This window comes from Oncorhynchus tshawytscha, linkage group LG05 (assembly GCF_018296145.1).
Source record: "Oncorhynchus tshawytscha isolate Ot180627B linkage group LG05, Otsh_v2.0, whole genome shotgun sequence".
In the NCBI taxonomy this organism is placed as follows: Eukaryota; Metazoa; Chordata; class Actinopteri; order Salmoniformes; family Salmonidae; genus Oncorhynchus; species Oncorhynchus tshawytscha.
The window spans coordinates 7,977,293-8,001,823 of record NC_056433.1 but is presented as its reverse complement, the minus strand read 5'-3'; the positions used below and the strand labels follow the sequence as shown (position 1 = coordinate 8,001,823).

The following is a 24,531-nucleotide window of genomic DNA, read 5'->3' as shown; positions in this document are numbered from 1 at the left end:
AAGAGGCGATGTTATACAAAACATCACTTTTCCCCCGCTAAAGTAAACTTCCCATATTATTACAGTCAAAAAAGTGTTAAACAAATCAAAATGTATTTGAGATTCTTCAAAATAGCCACCCTTTGCCTTGACAGCTTTGCACACTCTTGGCGTTCTCTCAACCAGCTTCACCTGGAATGCTTGATTTGTTGAACACCTTTTTTTGGTTACTACATGAATCTATATGTGTTATTTCATAGTTTTGATGTCTTCACTACTATTCTACAATGTAGAAAATAAAGAAAAACCCTTGAATGAGTTGTTGTGTCCAAACTTTTGACTGGTAGTGTATATGGAATTAATGCTATTCTATTATTGTCTGTCTGTGCCGTTTTAAAAGCACATATACAACCACCCAGCGTCCAAGATTATTATACAGATTGGTAGTTATTCAGGCGAATCATCTTAAAGCGTGGAATGGACTTCTTTAAAGCCAAGGAACGCGTAACTCTCTCCCTCTCGGATAAAGTGACGCCCAAGGCTTTAGGACGGATGACATCACAATGAATAACAAGAACTCCCTGGCCCGAACCACAGAGAGACGGGGGGGGGAAGTTCCACAGCGTTAGGTGGAACCTGGGTCGTGTTCAGTAGGGCACACCGTAGTAGCAAAAAAAAAAGTTTAGAAGCAGGGGGGAAACAAAAATCAGCTTTCTTATTGGACAAGTACAGATAGTCCCTCCCTGTTTTGGAGTATTTTCTTCAATTTCGAGCCTAATTAACACGACCCTTAACTGTCTCTCTGGTTGCGTCCCAGTCCATATATAGTGCCCTACTTTTGAATAGGGTGCCAATATGTTCCCTCTCTCCTACTAGAGGTCCCCAGGTTTCTGGTGGCAGGTGTTGCAGACACGCACTGGGTGGTCCCAACCCCTAGAGGGCACCGCTCTGCGTTCAGGGGAGCAGTCGTCACACACGCCCTGGCCGCAGGCCCTGCAGTGGTGGATGGAGAGACGCGGGGCGGAGAAATCTCTCTGACACTCACAGCAGCATCGGATATCTTGGTCTGGAACCCAGTAGGCTGGACGAGCTGCATCCTTCATCAGACCTAGAGGGAGAGGAGAGGACACACAGTTATACCCAGACACACACTTTAGTTTTGGAAGACATGGCTATGTCAAAGTGACCCATCACAGTTTTCCCTCTTATTAAAAGCTACAATATATGTCATTTTTTGGGGGCGACCCGACCAAATTCACATAGAAGCACGAGTTATAGATCCGTCATTCCCATTGTCACTCCACCAGCTGCATATCTGCTCTTTTTCTATGCTTCCTGTTTTTTTGGCGTCTGTTACTTTTGTAATCCAGCTTCAAAACAGCTGAAAATCTATTTTTGGTTTAATGAAAATCTATTTTTTAGATGGTACAATGACTGCTTGTTTTGTCACATACACTGAACTCAGGCAAACCATTTAGAATTTTAGCACCCAGGAGAAGGAGGAGTGATTTCTGCATGTTGCACCTTTACATTTTTTTAACTTTCTTCTCTTATTGACCTTACAGTGAGTCACGTACACCGCCCTGCTCCTACAGACAGTGAGTCGCGTACACCGCCCTGCTCCTACAGACAGGGAGTCGCGTACACCGCCCTGCTCCTACAGACAGTGAGTCACGTACCCACCCTGCTCCTACAGACAGTGAGTCACGTACACCACCCTGCTCCTACAGACAGTGAGTCACGTACACCACCCTGCTCCTACAGACAGTGAGTCGCGTACACCACCCTGCTCCTACAGACAGTGAGTCACGTACACCGCCCTGCTCCTACAGACAGTGAGTCACGTACACCGCCCTGCTCCTACAGACAGTGAGTCACGTACACCGCCCTGCTCCTACAGACAGTGAGTCGCGTACACCGCCCTGCTCCTACAGACAGTGAGTCGCGTACACCGCCCTGCTCCTACAGACAGTGAGTCGCGTACACCGCCCTGCTCCTACAGACAGTGAGTCGCGTACACCGCCCTGCTCCTACAGACAGTGAGTCGCGTACACCGCCCTGCTCCTACAGACAGTGAGTCGCGTACACCGCCCTGCTCCTACAGACAGTGAGTCGCGTACACCGCCCTGCTCCTACAGACAGTGAGTCGCGTACACCGCCCTGCTCCTACAGACAGGGAGTCCGTACTGCTCCTACAGACAGTGAGTCGCGTACACCGCCCTGCTCCTACAGACAGTGAGTCGCGTACCCGCCCTGCTCCTACAGACAGTGAGTCGCGTGCTCCTACAGACAGTGAGTCGCCCTGCTCCTACAGACAGGGAGTCGCGTACACCGCCCTGCTCCTACAGACAGTGAGTCGCGTACACCGCCCTGCTCCTACAGACAGTGAGTCGCGTACACCGCCCTGCTCCTACAGACAGTGAGTCGCGTACACCGCCCTGCTCCTACAGACAGTGAGTCGCGTACACCGCCCTGCTCCTACAGACAGTGAGTCGCGTACACCGCCCTGCTCCTACAGACAGGAGTCGCGTACAGACAGACAGGAGTCGCGTACACCGCCCTGCTCCTACAGACAGTGAGTCGCGTACACCGCCCTGCTCCTACAGACAGTGAGTCGCGTACACCGCCCTGCTCCTACAGACAGTGAGTCGCGTACACCGCCCTGCTCCTACAGACAGGAGTCGCGTACACCGCCCTGCTCCTACAGACAGGGAGTCGCGTACACCGCCCTGCTCCTACAGACAGTGAGTCGCGTACACCGCCCTGCTCCTACAGACAGTGAGTCGCGTACACCGCCCTGCTCCTACAGACAGTGAGTCGCGTACACCGCCCTGCTCCTACAGACAGTGAGTCGCGTACACCGCCCTGCTCCTACAGACAGGGAGTCGCGTACACCGCCCTGCTCCTACAGACAGGGAGTCGCGTACACCGCCCTGCTCCTACAGACAGTGAGTCGCGTACACCGCCCTGCTCCTACAGACAGTGAGTCGCGTACACCGCCCTGCTCCTACAGACAGTGAGTCGCGTACACCGCCCTGCTCCTACAGACAGGAGTCGCGTACACCGCCCTGCTCCTACAGACAGTGAGTCGCGTACACCGCCCTGCTCCTACAGACAGTGAGTCGCGTACACCGCCCTGCTCCTACAGACAGTGAGTCGCGTACACCGCCCTGCTCCTACAGACAGTGAGTCGCGTACACCGCCCTGCTCCTACAGACAGTGAGTCGCGTACACCGCCCTGCTCCTACAGACAGTGAGTCGCGTACACCGCCCTGCTCCTACAGACAGTGAGTCGCGTGACACCGCCCTGCTCCTACAGACAGTGAGTCGCGTACACCGCCCTGCTCCTACAGACAGTGAGTCGCGTACACCGCCCCCTGCTCCTACAGACAGTGAGTCGCGTACACCGCCCTGCTCCTACAGACAGTGAGTCGCGTACACCGCCCTGCTCCTACAGACAGTGAGTCGCGTACACCGCCCTGCTCCTACAGACAGTGAGTCGCGTACACCGCCCTGCTCCTACAGACAGTGAGTCGCGTACACCGCCCTGCTCCTACAGACAGTGAGTCGCGTACACCGCCCTGCTCCTACAGACAGTGAGTCGCGTACACCGCCCTGCTCCTACAGACAGTGAGTCGCGTACACCGCCCTGCTCCTACAGACAGTGAGTCGCGTACACCGCCCTGCTCCTACAGACAGTGAGTCGCGTGCCCTGCTCCTACAGACAGTGAGTCGCGTACACCGCCCTGCTCCTACAGACAGTGAGTCGCGTACACCGCCCTGCTCCTACAGACAGTGAGTCGCGTACACCGCCCTGCTCCTACAGACAGTGAGTCGCGTACACCGCCCTGCTCCTACAGACAGTGAGTCGCGTACACCGCCCTGCTCCTACAGACAGTGAGTCGCGTACACCGCCCTGCTCCTACAGACAGTGAGTCGCGTACACCGCCCTGCTCCTACAGACAGTGAGTCGCGTACACCGCCCTGCTCCTACAGACAGTGAGTCGCGTACACAGACAGTGAGTCGCGTACACCGCCCTGCTCCTACAGACAGTGAGTCGCGTACACCGCCCTGCTCCTACAGACAGTGAGTCGCGTACACCGCCCTGCTCCTACAGACAGTGAGTCGCGTACACCGCCCTGCTCCTACAGACAGTGAGTCGCGTACACCGCCCTGCTCCTACAGACAGTGAGTCGCGTGCTCCACCGCCCTGCTCCTACAGACAGTGAGTCGCGTACACCGCCCTGCTCCTACAGACAGTGAGTCGCGTACACCACCCTGCTCCTACAGACAGTGAGTCGCGTACACCGCCCTGCTCCTACAGACAGTGAGTCGCGTACACCGCCCTGCTCCTACAGACAGTGAGTCGCGTACACCACCCTGCTCCTACAGACAGTGAGTCGCGTACACCACCCTGCTCCTACAGACAGTGAGTCGCGTACACCACCCTGCTCCTACAGACAGTGAGTCGCGTACACCACCCTGCTCCTACAGACAGTGAGTCGCGTACACCACCCTGCTCCTACAGACAGTGAGTCGCGTACACCACCCTGCTCCTACAGACAGTGAGTCGCGTACACCACCCTGCTCCTACAGACAGTGAGTCGCGTACACCACCCTGCTCCTACAGACAGTGAGTCGCTCCTACAGACAGTGACACCACCCTGCTCCTACAGACAGTGAGTCGCGTACACCACCCTGCTCCTACAGACAGTGAGTCGCGTACACCACCCTGCTCCTACAGACAGTGAGTCGCGTACACCACCCTGCTCCTACAGACAGTGAGTCGCGTACACCACCCTGCTCCTACAGACAGTGAGTCGCGACAGTGACACCACCCTGCTCCTACAGACAGTGAGTCGCGTACACCACCCTGCTCCTACAGACAGTGAGTCGCGTACACCACCCTGCTCCTACAGACAGTGAGTCGCGTACACCACCCTGCTCCTACAGACAGTGAGTCGCGTGAGTCCTACAGACAGTGAGTCGCGTACACCACCCTGCTCCTACAGACAGTGAGTCGCGTACACCACCCTGCTCCTACAGACAGTGAGTCGCGTACACCACCCTGCTCCTACAGACAGTGAGTCGCGTACACCACCCTGCTCCTACAGACAGTGAGTCGCGTACACCACCCTGCTCCTACAGACAGTGAGTCGCGTACACCACCCTGCTCCTACAGACAGTGAGTCGCGTACACCACCCTGCTCCTACAGACAGTGAGTCGCGTACACCACCCTGCTCCTACAGACAGTGAGTCGCGTACACCACCCTGCTCCTACAGACAGTGAGTCGCGTACACCACCCTGCTCCTACAGACAGTGAGTCGCGTACACCACCCTGCTCCTACAGACAGTGAGTCGCGTACACCACCCTGCTCCTACAGACAGTGAGTCGCGTACACCACCCTGCTCCTACAGACAGTGAGTCGCGTACACCACCCTGCTCCTACAGACAGTGAGTCGCGTACACCACCCTGCTCCTACAGACAGTGAGTCGCTACACCACCCTGCTCCTACAGACAGTGAGTCGCGCGGCCTACACCACCCTGCTCCTACAGACAGTGAGTCGCGCGGCCTGCTACGCCGTGAGTCGCGCGGCCTGCTACGCCGTGAGTCGCGCGGCCTGCTACCCTGCTCGCTGAGACAGTGAGTCGCGTACACCACCCTGCTCCCTACAGACAGTGAGTCGCGCGGCCTGCACCACCCGCGGCCTGCTCCTACAGACAGTGAGTCGCGCGGCCTGCTACGCAGTGAGTCGCGCGGCCTGCTACGCAGTGAGTCGCGCGGCCTGCTACGCAGTGAGTCGCGCGGCCTGCTACGCAGTGAGTCGCGCGGCCTGCTACGCAGTGAGTCGCGCGGCCTGCTACGCAGTGAGTCGCGCGGCCGCGGCCTGCTACGCAGTGAGTCGCGCGACCAGTATTCAGAACACCTTTTCCACATTTTGTTCCATTACAGCCTTATTCTAAAATGGATAAAATACCATTTTCCCCTCATCAATCTACACACAATACCTCATAATGACAAAGCAAAAACAGGTTTTTAGAAGAAAATTTTTGCAAATACCTTATTTACAGTATTCAGACCCTTTGCTATGAGACTCTAAATTGAGCTCAGGTGCATCCTGTTTCCATTGATCATCTTTGAGATGTTTCTACAACTTGATTGGAGTCAACCTGTGGTAAATTCAATTGATTGGACATGATTTGGAAAATCACACCTGTCTATATAAGGTCCCACAGTTGACAGTACATGTCAGAGCAAAAACAAAGCCATAAGGTGGATGGAATTGTTCGTAGAGCTCCATGACAGGATTGTGTCGGGGCACAGATCTGGGGAAGGGTACCAAAACATTTCTGCAGCATTGAAGGTCCCCAAGGACACATTGGCCTCCATCATTCTTAAATGGAGGAAGTTTGGAACCACCAGACTCTTCCTAGAGCTGGCCGTCAGGCCAAACCGAGAAATCGGGGGAGAAGGGCCTTGGTCAGGGAGGTGACCAAGAACCCGATGGTCACACTAACAGAGCCCCAGAGTTCCTCCGTGGAGATGGGAGAACCTTCTCTGCAGATCCCACCAATCAGCCTTTATGGTAGAGTAGGCAGACGGAAGCCACTCCTCAGTAAAAGGCACATGACTGTCCGCTTGGAGTTTGCCAAGAGGCACCTAAAGTCTCTCAGTGAAACAAGATTCTCTAGTCTCTCTTGAGAAACAAGATTCTCTAGTCTGATGAAACCAAGATTGAACTGAATGTCAAGCGTCACGTCTGGAGGAAACCTGCCACCATCCCTACGGTGAAGCATGGTGGTGGCAGCATCACGTCTGGAGGAAACCTGCCACCATCCCTACGGTGAAGCATGGTGGTGGCAGCATCACATCTGGAGGAAACCTGCCACCATCCCTACGGTGAAGCATGGTGGTGGCAGCATCACGTCTGGAGGAAACCTGGCACCATCCCTACTGTGAAGCATGGTGGTGGCAGCATCATGTCTGGAGGAAACCTACCACCATCCCTACGGTGAAGCATGGTGGTGGCAGCATCACGTCTGGAGGAAACCTGCCACCATCCCTACAGTGAAGCATGGTGGTGGCAGCATCATGCTATGGGGATGTTTTTCAGCGGAAGGGACTGGGAGACTAGTTCAGGACCGAGGGAAAGATGAAAGTAGCAAGTACAAAGAGATCCTTGATGAAAACCTGCTCCAGAGCAACCCTAAGCACAGAGCCAAGGCAATGCTGGAGTGCCTTCGAAACAAGTCTCTGAATGTCCTTGAGTGGTCCTGTCAGAGCCCGGACTTGAACCCGATCGAATATCTCTGGAGAGACCTGAAAATAGCTGTGCAGCGATGCTCCCCATCCAACCTGACAGAGCTTGATCTGCAGAGAAGAATGGGAGAAATTTCCCAAATACAGGTGTGCCAAGCTTGTAGCGTCAAACCCAAGAAGAATCGAGGCTGTAATCGCTGTCAAAGGTGCTTCAACAAAGTACTGAGTAAAGGGTCTGAATAATTATGTAAATGTGATATTTATTTATTTTTTAAAAACTTTTTCACTTTGTCATCATTTGGTATTGTGTGTAGAAGGATGGGAGGGAAAAACAATTGAATCCATTTTAGATTAAGGCTGTAATGTAACAAAATGTTGAAAATGTTAAGGGGTCTGAATACTTTCCGAATGCACTGTATGTAGTGGTGACCACAGAGTAATCTAGACTACAGTACTCACCCAGAGGACTGCAGTACTCACCCAGAGGACTGCAGTACTCACCCAGAGGACTGCAGTACTCACCCAGAGGACTGCAGTACTCACCCAGAGGACTGCAGTACTCACCCAGAGGACTGCAGTACTCACCCAGAGGACTGCAGTACTCACCCAGAGGGATGTATGTAGTGGTGACCACAGAGTAGTCTAGACTACAGTACTCACCCAGAGGGATGTATGTATTGGTGACCACAGAGTAGTCTAGACTACAGTACTCACCCAGAGGACTACAGTACTCACCCAGAGGACTACAGTACTCACCCAGAGGGATGTATGTAGTGGTGACCACAGAGTAGTCTAGACTACAGTACTCACCCAGAGGGATGTATGTAGCGGTGACCACAGCTCCCAGTGTATTCTGAACAGCCTCTCCTACTCTCCTACTGAGTGTCCCTCCTTCCTCCTCCTCCAACGCGGCATCCAGCAGCTCTGCAACACACGCACAGAAGGAAGGAAGGGTAAAAAAATATTATTCGTAAGATATGGCAACCAGAAAATAAGAGTAGGGGGGAAAAAAGTCAAAAGGGGGAAAACCTTGAGGCAAGCAACACTGAAGCATGCATGATAGCACCAGCTGTTCCGGAAGACTGTGATCACGCTCTCCGTAGCCGATGTAAAACCTTTAAACAGGTCAACATTCACAAGGACACAGGGCCAGACGGATTACCAGGACGTGTACTCAGAGCATGGGTGGACCCAACTGGCAAGTGTCTTCACTGACATTTTCAACCTGTCCCTGACTGAGTCTGTAATACCAACATGTTACCTCGATTAACCTGTGCCCCCGCACATTGACTCTGCCGGTACCCCCTGTATATAGCCTCATTACTGTTATTGTATTATTCATTGTTTACTTCAATTTATTTAGTAAATACTTAACACTTGTTTTTTCTTAAAACTGCATTGTTGGTTAATGGTCTGTCAGTAAGCGTTTCACTGTATGGTCTACACCTGTTATATTCGGCGCATGTGACAAATAACATATGATTTGATTACACGATTTACCACCTAATTTTGATGTTCATGTGACATCCGGGTTTATCTAAGAGTATTCTTTAAAGACCTATTGGGACATCATAGTATAACTGTAGACATCATTTTTGATATACAACAACGTCCTTACCTTCTGAGACGCTCCGGTTCAGGAAGCAGGCATCACAGACCCGTACGGGGGCGAGCCCCCAGCCCCTCTCAGGAACAGGACGGTTCTTGGTGGAGCAGCCGTCACAGAAGCCCTCTCCACAGGCACGGCAGTGGTGCTTAGTATCGTTGTCCTGGAACACCTCACTGCACTTAGAACATTTCTGTTACAGAGAACACAGAGAACACGGAGAACACAGAGAACACAGAGACACAGAGAACACAGAGAACACAGAGAACACAGAGAACACAGAGAACACAGAACACAGAGACCACAGAGAACACAGAGAACACAGAGACCACAGAGACCACAGAGACACAGAGACACAGAGAACAGAGAACAGAGACCACAGAGAACAGAGACAGAGAACACAGAGACACAGAGAACACAGAACACAGAGAACACAGAACACAGAGACACAGAGAACACAGAGAACACAGAGACCACAGAGACAGAGACCACAGAGACACAGAGAACACAGGAGAGAGATTATATCACAGGCTGAAAACACAAGCACACATAGGAGAAATGGACAGTCTATACACAGTCATCAGAGAAATGGACAGTCTATACACAGTCATAAGAGAAATGGACAGTCTATACACAGTCATCAGAGAAATGGACAGTCTATACACAGTCATCAGAGAAATGGACAGTCTATACACAGTCATAAGAGAAATGGACAGTCTATACACAGTCATCAGAGAAATGGACAGTCTATACACAGTCATCAGAGAAATGGACAGTCTATACACAGTCATAAGAGAAATGGACAGTCTATACACAGTCATCAGAGAAATGGAGAGTCTTTACACAGTCATCAGAGAAATGGAGAGTCTTTACACAGTCATAAGGGAAATGGACAAACATGTTCACTGCACAGCTGAGGCATAATACCTCAATTTAGGGAATCACTGGCTAGGAATGGGATCCCATGATTGGATCCACGCTGTGTCTAAACCTGTGTGTCCAGATGGCTGTGAGGACCACGTACCAGGATGAGAGAGTTGGGTTTCCAGTAGGCCGGGGCAATCTGGTCGGTGAGCCAGGAAGTGACAGCTTTGGCAGGTTTCACACTGAGCTCTGACACACTCTGGGAGATGTAGTTCACACCGTCCAACAGTCTCTGAGCTGCATTGTTGTTGTCCTTCAGAAAACCATCCGACTGGAGAGGAGAGAGGGAGGGGAGAAGGACAGAGAGAGAGAAGAGGGAGGGGGGAGAGGAAGAGGGAGAGAGAGAGAGGGAGAGACAGAGAGAGAAGAGGAGGGGGGGAGAGAAGAGGGAGAGAGAGAGGGAGGAAGAGAGGAGAAAAGGGGGAGAGAGAGGGAGGAGAGAAAGGAGGAGGAGAGAGGAGGGGAGGAGGGAAGGGGGAGAGAAAAGAGAGGAGAGGGGGAGAGAGAAGCGAGGAGAGAAGAGCGAGAGAGAAGGGGGGGAGAGAAGAGGGCAAGAGCGAGGAGAGGAGAGAGGGGAGAGAGATCCGAGGAGAGAGAGAGAGAGAGAGAGAGAGAGAGAGAGAGAGAAGAGAGAGAGAGAGGGAGAGAGAGAGAGGGAGAGAGAAGAGGGAGGAAAGAGAAGGGGGAGAGAAAGAGGGAGGAAAGGGAAGAGGGAGAAGAGGGGAGGAGGAGAGGGAGAAAGGGGGAGAGAGAGAGGGAGGAAAGAGAAAGGGGGAGAGAGAAGAGGGAGGAAAGAGAAGGGGGAGAGAGAGGGAGGAGGGGGAGAGAGAGGGGAGGAAAGAGAGAGAGAGGGAGGAAAGAAAGGGGAGAGAGAGAGAGAGGAAAGAGGGGGGAGAGAGAGGGAAAGAGAAGGGGAGAGAGAGAGAAGAGGGAGGAAAGGAAGGGGGAGAGAGAGGGGGAAAGAGAAGGGGAGAGAGAGGGAGGAAAGAGGGGAGAGAGAGAGGGAGAAAGAGAAGGGGGAGAGAGAGAGGAGGAAGAAGGGGAGAGAGAGAGGGAGGAAAGAGAAGGGGGAGAGAGAGAGGGAGGAAAGAGGGGGGAGAGAAGAGGGAGAAAGAGAAGGGGGGATGGAGGGAGAGAGACATTGAGAGAGGAGGGAGGAAGAAGAAGGGGGAGGAAAGAGAAGGGTAGGAGAAGGGAGGAAAGCTCTCCACTAGGAAACAGGGCAGAGAAGAAGACATTACAAAGATGGAGAAAAGAAACAAAGAGAGAATGCCTTTGGAGGTGAGAGACATTGTTAATGGCTGGGTGAAGGGTGACTCTCCTGGTAGGTTTACATATTGCTCTCCACTAGGAAACAGTGCAGTCCACTATGACATTACAAATATGGAGAAAGAAACAAATCAATGCCTTTATGGTCATGTCCTCTCGCCCTCATACAAGTGGACCAGAACCTAAACTCTACCCCGTCTAGCCCTCTTACAAGTGGACCAGAACCTAAACTCTACCCCGTCTAGCCCTCTTACAAGTGGACCAGAACCTAAACAGGTATCATATTACCAACAGGCCCTGAGACCCTGTAAATCAGCAGACAGGAGACAGGTGTCATATTACCAACAGGCCCTAAGACCCTGTAAATCAGCAGACAGGAGACAGGTGTCATATTACCAACAGGCCCTAAGACCCTGTATATCACCAGACAGGTATCATATTACCAACAGGCCCTAAGACCCTGTAAATCAGCAGACAGGAGACAGGTGTCATATTACCAACAGGCCCTAAGACCCTGTAAATCTCAGAGTAGGAGAGATGCCCCTCCCCTCTCAGAATAGGAGAGATGCCCCTCCAGAATAGGAGAGATGCCCCTCTCAGAATAGGAGAGATGCCCCTCCCCTCTCAGAATAGGAGAGATGCCCCCCCTCCCCCTCTCAGAATAGGAGAGATGCCCCTCCCCTCTCAGAATAGGAGAGATGCCCCTCCCTCTCAGAATAGGAGAGATGCCCCTCCCCTCTCAGAATAGGAGAGATGCCCCTCCCCTCTCAGGAGGAGAGATGCCCCTCCCCTCTCAGAGTAGGAGAGATGCCCCTGCCCCTCTCAGAGTAGGAGAGATGCCTCTCAGAGTAGGAGAGATGCCTCTCAGAGTAGGAGAGATGCCCATCGCCTCTCAGAGTAGGAGAGATGCCCACCGCCTCTCAGAGTAGGAGAGATGCCCCTCGCCTCTCAGAGTAGGAGAGATGCCCCTCCCCCTCTCAGAGTAGGAGAGATGCCCCCCTCTCAGAGTAGGAGAGATGCCCCTCCCCTCAGAGTAGGAGAGATGCCCCTCCCCTCTCAGAGTAGGAGAGATGCCCCTCCCCTCTCAGAGGAGAGAGGAGGAGATGCCCCTCCCCTCTCAGAGTAGGAGAGATGCCCCTCCCCTCTCAGAGTAGGAGAGATGCCCCTCCCCTCTCAGAGTAGGAGAGATGCCCCTCCCCTCTCAGAATAGGAGAGATGCCCCTCCCCTCTCAGAATGCCCCTCCCCTCTCAGGAGGAGAGATGCCCCTCCCCTCTCAGAATGCCCCTCCCTCTCAGGAGAGATGCCCAGAGTAGGAGCCCCTCCCTCAGAGTAGGAGAGATGCCCCTCCCCTCTCAGAGTAGGAGAGATGCCCCTCCCCTCTCAGAGTAGGAGAGATGCCCCTCCCCTCTCAGAGTAGGAGAGATGCCTCTCTCAGAGTAGGAGAGATGCCCCTCCCTCTCAGAGTAGGAGAGATGCCCCCCCTCGCCTCTCAGAGTAGGAGAGATGCCCCTCCCCTCTCAGAGTAGGAGAGATGCCTCCCCTCAGAATAGGAGAGATGCCCCTCCCCTCTCAGAGTAGGAGAGATGCCCCTCCCCTCTCAGAGTAGGAGAGATGCCCCTCCCCTCTCAGAGTAGGAGAGATGCCCCTCCCCTCTCAGAGTAGTAGAGATGCCCCTCCCCTCTCAGAGTAGGAGAGATGCCCCTCCCCTCTCAGAGTAGGAGAGATGCCCCTCCCCTCTGAGTAGGAGAGATGCCCCTCCCCCCCTCAGAGTAGGAGAGATGCCCCTCCCCTCTCAGAGTAGGAGAGATGCCCCTCCCCTCTCAGAATAGGAGAGATGCCCCTCCCCTCTCAGAGTAGGAGAGATGCCCCTCCCATCTCAGAGTAGGAGAGATGATGAAGGATCAGTTTTGCCTGATATAGATCCAATGATTAAAAGGACATGGACCTGCCCATAGAACAACACTCGTACTCTGAGACGCTGCATGAATACGGGCCCAGGCATAAGTAGGGGAGCCCTCTGTTCTTACCCCAGGCCAGATGTGTTGTATTTCAGTCCTGACCACTGTGTCCACTGGGTCCTGGTTCCCGTACCAGTACTGCCTACTTCTGTAGATAACTCCACAGTTGGGACACTCTATCACATACCTGTAAACAACAACAACAACACTTCAGTTCAGCTAACACACTCTCTCAGTTATACTATCAGAGATCAGATGTGATCAGCTGAAACATTGAAAGTCAGAAAAATAAAAGGACTTTCCATTAGAGGTCGTGACTCACTATGACATCAGAACAGGATATTATAATGAGGAGTTCTACGTGTTCAGGACTCACCCAGACCAGGCGTACGTGGCCAGACCAAACCAGGGAGAGTCAGAGGAGGCTGTCGTCTTGGGAATCACAATCACCTCCTTCCCTCCCTCATAGCACGCCTGAGGAGCAGAGAGCACATGCTCAGACAAAGCCGCGTGTGTGTGGGAGTGAGTGAGTGAGAGTGTGAGTGAGTGAGTGAGTGAGTGCGAGTGTGAGTGAGTGAGGGAGAGTGTGAGTGAGTGAGTGAGTGAGTGAGTGAGTGAGTGAGTGAGTGAGTGAGTGAGTGAGTGAGTGAGTGAGTGAGTGAGTGTGAGTGAGTTAGTGATTGAGTGAGTGTGAGTGATTGAGTGAGAGAGTGTGAGTGAGTGAGTGAGTTAGTGATTGAGTGAGTGTGAGTGAGTGAGACTGTCTGTCTGTGTTCCTACTTTACAGGTGTAGATGCGGTTGTCGTATTGAGCAGTGTAGCGACAGCGGTGTTTAGCCTCGTGATCCACTTCCTCTTTCAGATGGTTCATACTGTTCACACAGCCAGACCTGACAGGAAGAGGTTTATTACTGTACTGTTCATTACAGTCAGACCTGACAGGAAGAGGTTTATTACTGTTCATTACAGTCAGACCTGACAGAAAGAGGTTTATTACTGTACTGTTCATTACAGTCAGACCTGACAGGAAGAGGTTTATTACTGTTCATTACAGTCAGACCTGACAGGAAGAGGTTTATTACTGTTCATTACAGTCAGACCTGACAGGAAGAGGTTTATTACTGTTCATTACAGTCAGACCTGACAGGAAGAGGTTTATTACTGTTCATTACAGTCAGACCTGACAGGAAGAGGTTTATTACTGTTCATTACAGTCAGACCTGACAGGAAGAGGTTTATTACTGTTCATTACAGTCAGACCTGACAGGAAGAGGTTTATTACTGTACTGTTCATTACAGTCAGACCTGACAGGAAGAGGTTTATTACTGTACTGTTCATTACAGTCAGACCTGACAGGAAGAGGTTTATTACTGTACTGTTCATTATAGTCAGACCTGACAGGAAGAGGTTTATTACTGTTCATACAGCCAGACCTGACAGGAAGAGGTTTATTACTGTACTGTTCATTACAGTCAGACCTGACAGGAAGAGGTTTATTACTGTAGTGTTCATTACAGTCAGACCTGACAGGAAGAGGTTTATTACTGTACTGTTCATTACAGTCAGACCTGACAGGAAGAGGTTTATTACTGTTCATTACAGCCAGACCTGACAGGAAGAGGTTTATTACTGTACTGTTCATTACAGTCAGACCTGACAGGAAGAGGTTTATTACTGTACTGTTCATACAGCCAGACCTGACAGGAAGAGGTTTATTACTGTACTGTTCATTACAGTCAAACCTGACAGGAAGAGGTTTATTACTGTTCATTACAGTCAGACCTGACAGGAAGAGGTTTATTACTGTACTGTTCATTACAGTCAGACCTGACAGGAAGAGGTTTATTACTGTTCATTACAGCCAGACCTGACAGGAAGAGGTTTATTACTGTAGTGTTCATTATAGTCAGACCTGACAGGAAGAGGTTTATTACTGTTCATTACAGTCAGACCTGACAGGAAGAGGTTTATTACTGTAATGTTCATACAGTCAGACCTGACAGGAAGAGGTTTATTACTGTTCATTATAGTCAGACCTGACAGGAAGAGGTTCATTACAGCCAGACCTGACAGGAAGAGGTTTATTACTGTTCATTACAGTCAGACCTGACAGGAAGAGGTTTATTACTGTAATGTTCATACAGTCAGACCTGACAGGAAGAGGTTTATTACTGTACTGTTCATACAGTCAGACCTGACAGGAAGAGGTTTATTACTGTACTGTTCATACAGTCAGACCTGACAGGAAGAGGTTTATTACTGTACTGTTCACACAGCCAGACCTGACAGGAAGAGGTTTATTACTGTTCATTACAGTCAGACCTGACAGGAAGAGGTTTATTACTGTACTGTTCATACAGTCAGACCTGACAGGAAGAGGTTTATTACTGTACTGTTCATACAGTCAGACCTGACAGGAAGAGGTTTATTACTGTACTGTTCACACAGCCAGACCTGACAGGAAGAGGTTTATTACTGTTCATTACAGCCAGACCTGACAGGAAGAGGTTTATTACTGTACTGTTCATACAGCCAGACCTGACAGGAAGAGGTTTATTACTGTACTGTTCATTAAAATCAGACCTGATAGGACAAAGATGATGTTAGTTGGTGTTATTGTCCTGTTGGAGGTAATATATTCCTGGTGGTATTTTCCAGAATAATTATCAGGTGGTATGTAGCAGCTCCGATGTTATATTCATTTACCATGTAATAACAACATACCAGCTGAACACCGTACAGTAATAGAAAGCATTCCTGAACACTGAGCAGACAGATGAGAGATAACTGAACACTGAGACAGGGAGATAACTGAACACTGAGACAGGGAGATAACTGAACACTGAGACAGGGAGATAACTGAACACTGAGACAGGGAGATAACTGAACACTGAGACAGAGAGAGAGACACCTTCCTACAGCTGAGAGATAACTGAACACTGAGACAGGGAGATATCTGAACACTGAGACAGAGAGAGACACCTTCCTACAGCTGAGAGATATCTGAACACTGAGAAAGAGAGAGAGACACCTTCCTACAGCTGAGAGATATCTGAACACTGAGACAGAGAGAGACACCTTCCTACAGCTGAGAGATATCTGCACACTGAGACAGAGAGAGACACCTTCCTACAGCTGAGAGATAACTGAACACTGAGACAGAGAGAGACACCTTCCTACAGCTGAGAGATATCTGAACACTGAGACAGAGAGAGACACCTTCCTACAGCTGAGAGATATCTGAACACTGAGACAGAGAGAGACACCTTCCTACAGCTGAGAGATAACTGAACACTGAGAAAGAGAGAGAGACACCTTCCTACAGCTGAGAGATATCTGAACACTGAGACAGAGAGAGACACCTTCCTACAGCTGAGAGATAACTGAACACTGAGACAGAGAGATATCTGAACACTGAGACAGAGAGAGACACCTTCCTACAGCTGAGAGATAACTGAACACTGAGACAGAGAGATATCTGAACACTGAGACAGAGACAGAGACACCTTCCTACAGCTGAGAGATATCTGAACACTGAGACAGTGAGATATCTGAACACTGGGACAGAGACAGAGAGATAACTGAACACTGAAAGAGAGAGAGAGAGAGACACCTTCCTACAGCTGAGAGATATCTGAACACTGAGACAGAGACAGAGAGATAACTGAACACTGAGAAAGAGAGAGAGAGACACCTTCCTACAGCTGAGAGATATCTGAACACTGAGACAGAGAGATATCTGAACACTGGGACAGAGACAGAGAGATAACTGAACACTGAGAAAGAGAGAGAGAGACACCTTCCTACAGATAAGGGATAACTGAACACAGACAGAGAGAGATAACATCCTACAGCTGAGAAATAACTGAACACTGAGACAGAGAGATATCTGAACACTGAGACAGAGAGAGATAACATCCTACAGCTGAGGTATAACTGAACACAGACAGAGAGAGATAACATCCTACAGCTGAGGGATAACTGAACACAGACAGAGAGATATCTGAACACTGAGACAGAGAGATAACTGAACACAGACAGAGAGAGATAACATCCTACAGCTGAGGGATAACTGAACACTGAGACAGAGAGAGATAACTGAACACAGACAGAGAGAGATAACTGAACACAGACAGAGAGAGTTAACTGAACACAGACAGAGAGAGATAACTGAACACAGACAGAGAGACTCACCCACAGCTGAGACAGATACTGGAGCAGGTGAAGTATTCATCAGGGAAGAAAGAGTTACTGGCCAGGTGCTCTTCTGGGATATCCCCACTGAAACGCTCACTCAGGGCCTAGAAGGGAGAGAGAGCGCTTAGTCACAGGTGTTGGTTTAAAACAGCTGGTCATTCATTATTTACAAAACACTCACACACACAACTGCACACAGGTTGGCATTTATTGTCATGAATGTTGGTATGGAGGCAGCTCTGCAGAGTGATCACTAGCTAGACTCAAAGTAAAAAATACAAATCTGATTTTAAACCTAACCTTAACCACACTGACAACCCTAATGCAGCATTTCCCAAACTCGGGACCCCAAGAGGGGCACGTTTTGGTCTCCCCCCCACTACACAGCTGATTCACGTTACCAGAGCTTGATGATGAGTTGATTATTTGAATCAGCTGTGTAGGGGGGGTTCAAACCAAAATGTGCACCTCTTGGGGTCCCGAGTTTGGGAAATGCTGCATTAGGGTTGTCAGTGTGGTTAAGGTTAGGTTTAAAATCAGATTTTGGGGAACGTTGCCCTAATGCCTAACCCTAAATGAAGACAATATAATTTTGACTTTGCAGCTGGCCCATCTAGTGGAAAATCGCTCAGTGCTGCCTACCGGGCAAGATTCGTGACAATAAACATCAACCTGCACACACACACACACACACACACACACACACACACACACACACACACACACACACACCTACACACCTACCTGCAGGGCTCTGTATATGACGTTTGCAGAACGTGGTGAGCGGGTAGTGTTGTTATCTAACTGTTGCTCCAGACTACGCAGGAGACCGCTGAAGTCTGTCGGGGGGTTGTAGGTTCGAGTCCCACGGTACTGGATGGAGCTGAAGGCCTCGGGGAAAAGACCCAGCTTTCTGAAACGCTCCTGAAGCAGACGCTCTGCAGACTCTGATGGGTTGTCTGGAGAGAGACGGAGAGATATAGAGGAGGGAGAGAGATATATATAGGAGGAGAGGGAGAGAGGGGGAGAGAGAGAGGGAGAGAGATATATATAGGAGGGAGAGAGAGATAGAGGAGAGGGAGAGAGGGGGAGAGAGAGATAGGAGGGAGAGAAGGGTGGAGAGAGATATATATAGGAGGAGATGGAGAGAGGGGGAGAGAGAGAGAGAGGAGGAAGAGAAATATAGAGGAGGGAGAGATATATATAGAGGAGAGGGAGATATGGGGAGGGAGAGAGATATATATAGAGGAGAGGGGGAGAGAGAAGAGGGAAAGACATTAGCTATAGGTGACCAGAATGACATGTTATTTCCACTTTCTAAAATGAAAAGTGAATTGAGGACAACCCTACTACGGCCTATATCTCTGTCCTCCTAAATCAAATCAAACCCTGTCCTCCTAAATCAAATCAAACCCTGTCCTCCTAAATCAAATCAAACCCTGTCCTCCTAAATCAAACCAAACCCTGTCCTCCTAAATCAAATCAAACCCTGTCCTCCTAAATCAAACCAAACCCTGTCCTCCTAAATCAAACCAAACCCTGTCCTCCTAAATCAAACCAAACCATGTCCTCCTAAATCAAACCCTGTCCTCCTAAATCATACCTGTCCTCCTAAATCATACCCTGTCCTCCTAAATCATACCCTGTCCTCCTAAATCAAACCAAACCATGTCCTCCTAAATCAAACCCTGTCCTCCTAAATCATACTCTGTCCTCCTAAATCATACCCTGTCCTCCTAAATCATACCCTGTCCTCCTAAATCATACCCTGTCCTCCTAAATCATACCTGTCCTCCTAAATCATACCCTGTCCTCCTAAATCAAACCCTGTCCTCCTAAATCATACCCTGTCCTCCTAAATCATACCCTGTCCTCCTAAATCATTTATAAAGCACGTTTCTTACAGGGAATGCATTGCAAGGTGCTTAATTAACTATTCAAATAATACAAGATGAGAAAAATAAAACAAAACCTTTTCTAAATGAAAGATGAAAATAGTAAAACAACAATAAAATAGATAATAGTATAGATAGTTTTAAAAAATCATTCTATATTATCTATACTCAGTAAAAGGCTAAAAAGGTGTCTTAAGATCTTTCTTTAAAAATCTTTACAGTTTCTGAGGGCCTCAGGTCCTGCGGGAGGCTGAAAACAGTCTCACCAGGCCAGGACCGTAGGGGCTGAAGACAGTCTCACCAGGCCAGGACCGTAGGGGCTGAAGACAGTCTCACCAGGCCAGGACCGTAGGGGCTGAAAACAGTCTCACCAGGCCAGGACTGTAGGGACTGAAGACAGCCTCACCAAGCCAGGACCGTAGGGGCTGAAGGCTGTCTCACCAGGCCAGGACCGTATGGGCTGAAGACAGTCTCACCAGGCCAGAACTGTAGGGGCTGAAGGCTGTCTCACCAGGCTAGGACCGTAGGGGCTGAAGGGCAGCTCACCAGGCCAGGACCATATGGGCTGAAAACAGGCAGTCTCACCAGGCCAGGACCGTAGGGGTCTCACCAGGCCAGGACCGTAAAACAGTCTCACCAAGCCAGGACCGTAGGGGCTGAAGGCTGTCTCACCAGGCCAGCACCGTATGGGCTGAAGGCAGTCTCACCAGGCCAGGACCGTAGGGGCTGAAAACAGTCTCACCAGGCCAGGACCGTAGGGGCTGAAGGCTGTCTCACCAGGCCAGGACCGTAGGGGCTGAAGGCTGTCTCACCAGGCCAGGACCGTAGGGGCTGAAGGCTGTCTCACCAGGCCAGGACCGTAGGGGCTGAAAACAGCCTCACCAGGCCAGGACCGTAGGGGCTGAAGACAGTCTCACCAGGCCAGGACCGTATGGGCTGAAGACAGTCTCACCAGGCCAGCACCGTATGGGCTGAAGACAGTCTCACCAGGCCAGGACCGTAGGGGCTGAGGAGGCTGTCTCACCAGGCCAGGACCGTAGGGGCTGAAGACAGTCTCACCAGGCCAGGACCGTATGGGCTGAAGACAGTCTCACCAGGCCAGGACCGTAGGGGCTGAAGGCTGTCTCACCAGGCCAGGACCGTAGGGGCTGAAGACAGTCTCACCAGGCCAGGACCGTAGGGGCTGAAGGGCAGCCTCATCAAATGTTTAGGTTCTGACCGATGGAACAACAAACTCCTAACTCTCTACGCTGCCGCCAGTATCCAGCAACTTCTCACAGCCATTGAAGAGGAGTGGGACAACATTCCACAGGCCACAATCAACAGCCTGATCAACTCTATGTGAAGGAGATGTGTCGCTCTGCATGAGGCAAAATGGTGGTCACACCAGATACTGACTGGTCTTCTGATCCACACCCCTACCTTTTCTTTAAGGTATCTGTAACCAACAGATGCATATCTGTCTTCCCAGTCATGTGAAAACCATAGATTAAGGCCTAATGAATTTATTTCCATTGACTGAATTCCTTATATGAACTGTAACTCAGTAAAATCTTAGAAAATTTGATGTTGATATTTTTATTCAGTATAAAAAGCCAGTGCCAGAGGACCGGATATCTTTAAAGCCTGACATGTATTCATTCACACGCAAGGCCACGTAACGCATTCAAATCAATAAAAACATTTTTAAATCAATTCTAAAAACGAACAGGTAACCAAATGCAGGGATACCTACACCTGATCCCAGCATTTTATCTCTCTACAGATGGCTCGTCCATTCTAACTTTACCCGATAACTGATATAGCCTGGTCCCAGATCTGTTGTCTCCTTCTATAGCCTGGTCCCAGATCTGTTGTCTCCTTCTATAGCCTTGTCCCAGATCTGTTGTCTCCTTCTATAGCCTGGTCCCAGATCTGTTTGTGCTCTGGACAACTCCATTACAATCATTGGCATGAAAATGATTGACAATGAGTTGGCACGATAGCGCAAACAGCCTGGCAGACAGGCTAAATGCCAACCAGTACCACCTACCTGATCCCAGTTAGTTTGGGTGTGGATGGTCCCATGTAAGTGAGTGAACATTCTAATAGGTTATACTGAACTGTTTCCACAAGAGCCACGTGTTAGGTTTTCACCCAATAGTACCTTAACCTCTTGATAAGCCTGGCAATGCCAACCCTGTACCTGAGCCCAGTAACTTGGTGTGGACGGTCTCATGGAAGATAATAACAGCTGGTCCCAGAGTGGACAGAGGGACGTCCAGGCCACACCGGGCCGTAGTGGCCTTCAGCTCCCTGGTGAAGTGCTTCAGATAGGCGTCCGACGCGTCGCCTAGGAACTTGAACAGGTCGTCGTGGAGACGGTCGGCGTGGGTACGGTAGATGATGAGGTCGGAGACGGCTAGGACTTTGAGGAGCAGCCGGGTGCGCTGGCCCTGATTGGATCCTGGGTGGCCAATAGAGAGGAAGTGTTAGTAGATGCCTGGTTATTGCTCCCACCGTTATCTTTATTTGATATGATATCAGATTAAATCGGTGTCAATTGCGTAAATAAAAATGTCACAGCTGCTGACATTTAGCAACATTCATGTAATTGCCCCTCTCTCCTCCTCACCTGCCCCCAGCAGTCCCTCTGTGTCGATCACCACCACTCTGTGGATGGGGTCCATGGCAGCCCAGACCCCCACGGTGCATGACTCCTGAGTGGGGGACGTCTGGAACACCTCCCGCCCCAGGAAGAAGGTATGGTTCAGTGTGTGGGACTTCCCCTCCCCTGTGTTCCCGAAGATAGACACGACCTTGAGGAGTTCCTCAGGTCTACAGTCCAGCCGGCTCACAAAGTCTTCCTCATCCTTCAACTACAGGGGAAAGACAACAGAGCCTGAGGTGAGCTAGTTTAATCACCAACCGAGGTAATAGAGCACAGCGTATTTCTCATTTAGTGACCTACTTTTGACCCGTAGACATATTGTCAAAAGTAGTGCACTATCATAGGTCTCTGATCAAAAAGTACTGAACTTTATAGGCAATATGGTGCTATTTGGGATGAAGTCTAGGTAATGTTAACCTGTATTTGCTTCGACTGCCTGCAGTCCGGGTCGAAGGACCATTATTTTTTTTATTTCTCCTTGGCCTTCCGTACAGGAAGCCTGTCCATTGTAGACTGGCTCATACAGACTGGCTTTCAGATCTAAAACGTCCCTAGGGGTTCGTGGCTACGGATACGTGGTTTCTATGGGTGTTGTTTCAATACCTGGATCGTAACATGTCTACATCCCAAATGGAACACTAATCTATAGTAGGTTCTGGTCTAAAGTAGTGCCCTATATAAGGAATAGGGTGCCATAGGGCTCTGGTCTAAAGTAGTGCCCTATATAGGGAATAGGGTGCCATTTGAGATGTACCCCAGGTCATAATGATATCACTCACCTGCATCTCCTCCTTCGCATCCACCAGTAAGAAGCTGCACACCTTCTCTAGTTTTGCCTTGAGGGCCTCCATCTCCCCTCCATCCCCAGCCTCCAGGCTACTATCCTGGACTTGACCGGGAGGAGGGTAGGGGGTCACGGGGTGCTTCCTCTTGTTTACCCCGCTATGGGTCCGCTTCTGGCAATCCAGACACAGGTTGATTTTACAGCCCTGGCAGCGCACCACCGCCCTCAGCCTGCCCCCGTTCACCCCACACCCGCTGCTGTCGCCCTTACAAGAGTCACAGAATGGAACGTGTCCCGGGGCGATGCGGACACGGTCATGGTTCCTCATGCGTTCCTGACGATGGAGCTCTAGTTCGCAGCGGACGCACTGCAGGCTGCCGCACTCGTCGCATTCAAAGGCGGCCTCGTCTGAGCCACCGCAGGCGTAGCTCTCCTGACACACCAGGATGGTGTTCATCCCTTTATCTACCGACGGACCTTGACCACTCATAATGATCGCTTCAGTATGCTACTGCTAACAAGTGCACCTTTCTGTCGATAACCTGTACCCGATGAGTCTAAAACTGCACTGCGAAACCAAACTGCTTGGAAATATGCTTATGACTATATTCTATAGTGTTACAGATTTAAATGTATTCTTCTCTAGCGTATTATGTGGTTGTTTTTTTCTGGTAGAGGTGTCTCTTCTATACTCCCCAAAACACTTAGCAGATGGACAATTTAATATGAACTGTGAGAGGTCACTTTGACAAAGCCATATGTCATCAAAGTGCCTGTCTGTCAGCAAAACAATCACAACAACGACATCCTACATACATGTCCAGACATGCAGCTATCCTACAAGCCCCACATGCAAGTAATCGTTAGCTGTCAATCAGCAATAACATTGTATTTATCTTGCTACTGCTAGTTAGCCTACTGTACGGTTAGCTGCTGCTGCTGTTGTTGTTGTTGTTGTTGTTGTTGTTGTTGTTGTTGTTGGCTAAGCCAATTTGACAGCAGAAATAGGCAACGGTGACAGTGTAAAAAAAAAAAAACATCAACAAATCCGCTTTATAACAAAAGATGACACTCGCGTATTTTTCAGTTCCTCCACATCACCTCAAACGACCAAATTTCTCAACCACTAAAACCATCCACAAAACCCTTCGTCGAAAAACAAATAAAAATGGACGACGGCTGTTCCCGTAACCTAAACCGTTACTTCTACAGAGGAAAAACGCTATAATATTTTAATAGAAAACATGGCATCCAGTGCAACTTAATTCAGCACAAAGACACCGTTATTATGTATAGATTTGTTAAGAATAATTACAGCTAGATTTCTTTCGATGATGTTCCCAGTTTCATCAGCTGATCGGCTTGTTTTGATCCAGAGGTTAAAAGTTACACCACGCATAGCATTCTGGGAAATGTAGTAATGCCAGTAGTTGTTGTTGCTTTAAATCGCTTTAATGTATCAATAATATGACTACATTCCCCACTATGCAACTCAACTCACTATGCAACTTAATGTTTGTAGTTTGTTAGCTGGCTAGGTAAGTCAAAGAGGTTTTCAAATCGATTTTGTCCAATAATCAATACTTAGTTAAAGGAAATGCATGCCATTCCGGATCCATACAATATGTTCGTTTTAAAATATATATATATTTTTCTGTCTCCACATTGTTAGCTAGCTAGTAATGTTATCTCACTGCTATCTGAAGACGTTACAGCTAGCCTACAGTAGTTTGGAAATGGCCAGATATCGCTCCAGCCGTAATTGATCTCTCTGGAGTGTCAAAGTCACTCGGGTTTTTTAGCAGGGAGTTCACAGTCAGCTCCACTAAAGTCTCCATAGGCAGAATGATGGCGTACAAATGTGCTGTCTGTCTATCTGCCTACACATATTCTGATTTACTGAGGTAAGGACACTAGGGCGGTGTCAGTCCCAAATGCCACCATATTCCCTGTACAGTGTACTACTTTGGACCAAAAAGTACTACACCTTATATGGAATAGG

At 49.8% G+C, this 24,531-nt stretch overlaps 1 protein-coding gene across 1 annotated transcript; it reads right to left on the bottom strand.

Annotated features, from left to right (window-relative positions):
* Window positions 1–220: 220 nt before the first annotated feature.
* Window positions 221–23,876, bottom strand: zfyve1 (zinc finger, FYVE domain containing 1). Its single transcript, XM_042321414.1, has 12 exons — window positions 22,525–23,876; window positions 21,710–21,953; window positions 21,281–21,541; window positions 17,945–18,159; window positions 17,198–17,304; window positions 13,784–13,892; window positions 13,380–13,477; window positions 13,073–13,190; window positions 9,876–10,046; window positions 8,864–9,044; window positions 8,056–8,169; window positions 221–1,087 (listed from the first exon to the last, which is right to left on the bottom strand). Exons 1-12 carry the CDS (start codon window positions 23,017–23,019, stop codon window positions 852–854), a joined length of 2,349 nt encoding a protein of 782 aa, XP_042177348.1. The 5' UTR covers window positions 23,020–23,876; the 3' UTR covers window positions 221–851.
* Between the last annotated feature and the right edge of the window lie 655 nt (window positions 23,877–24,531).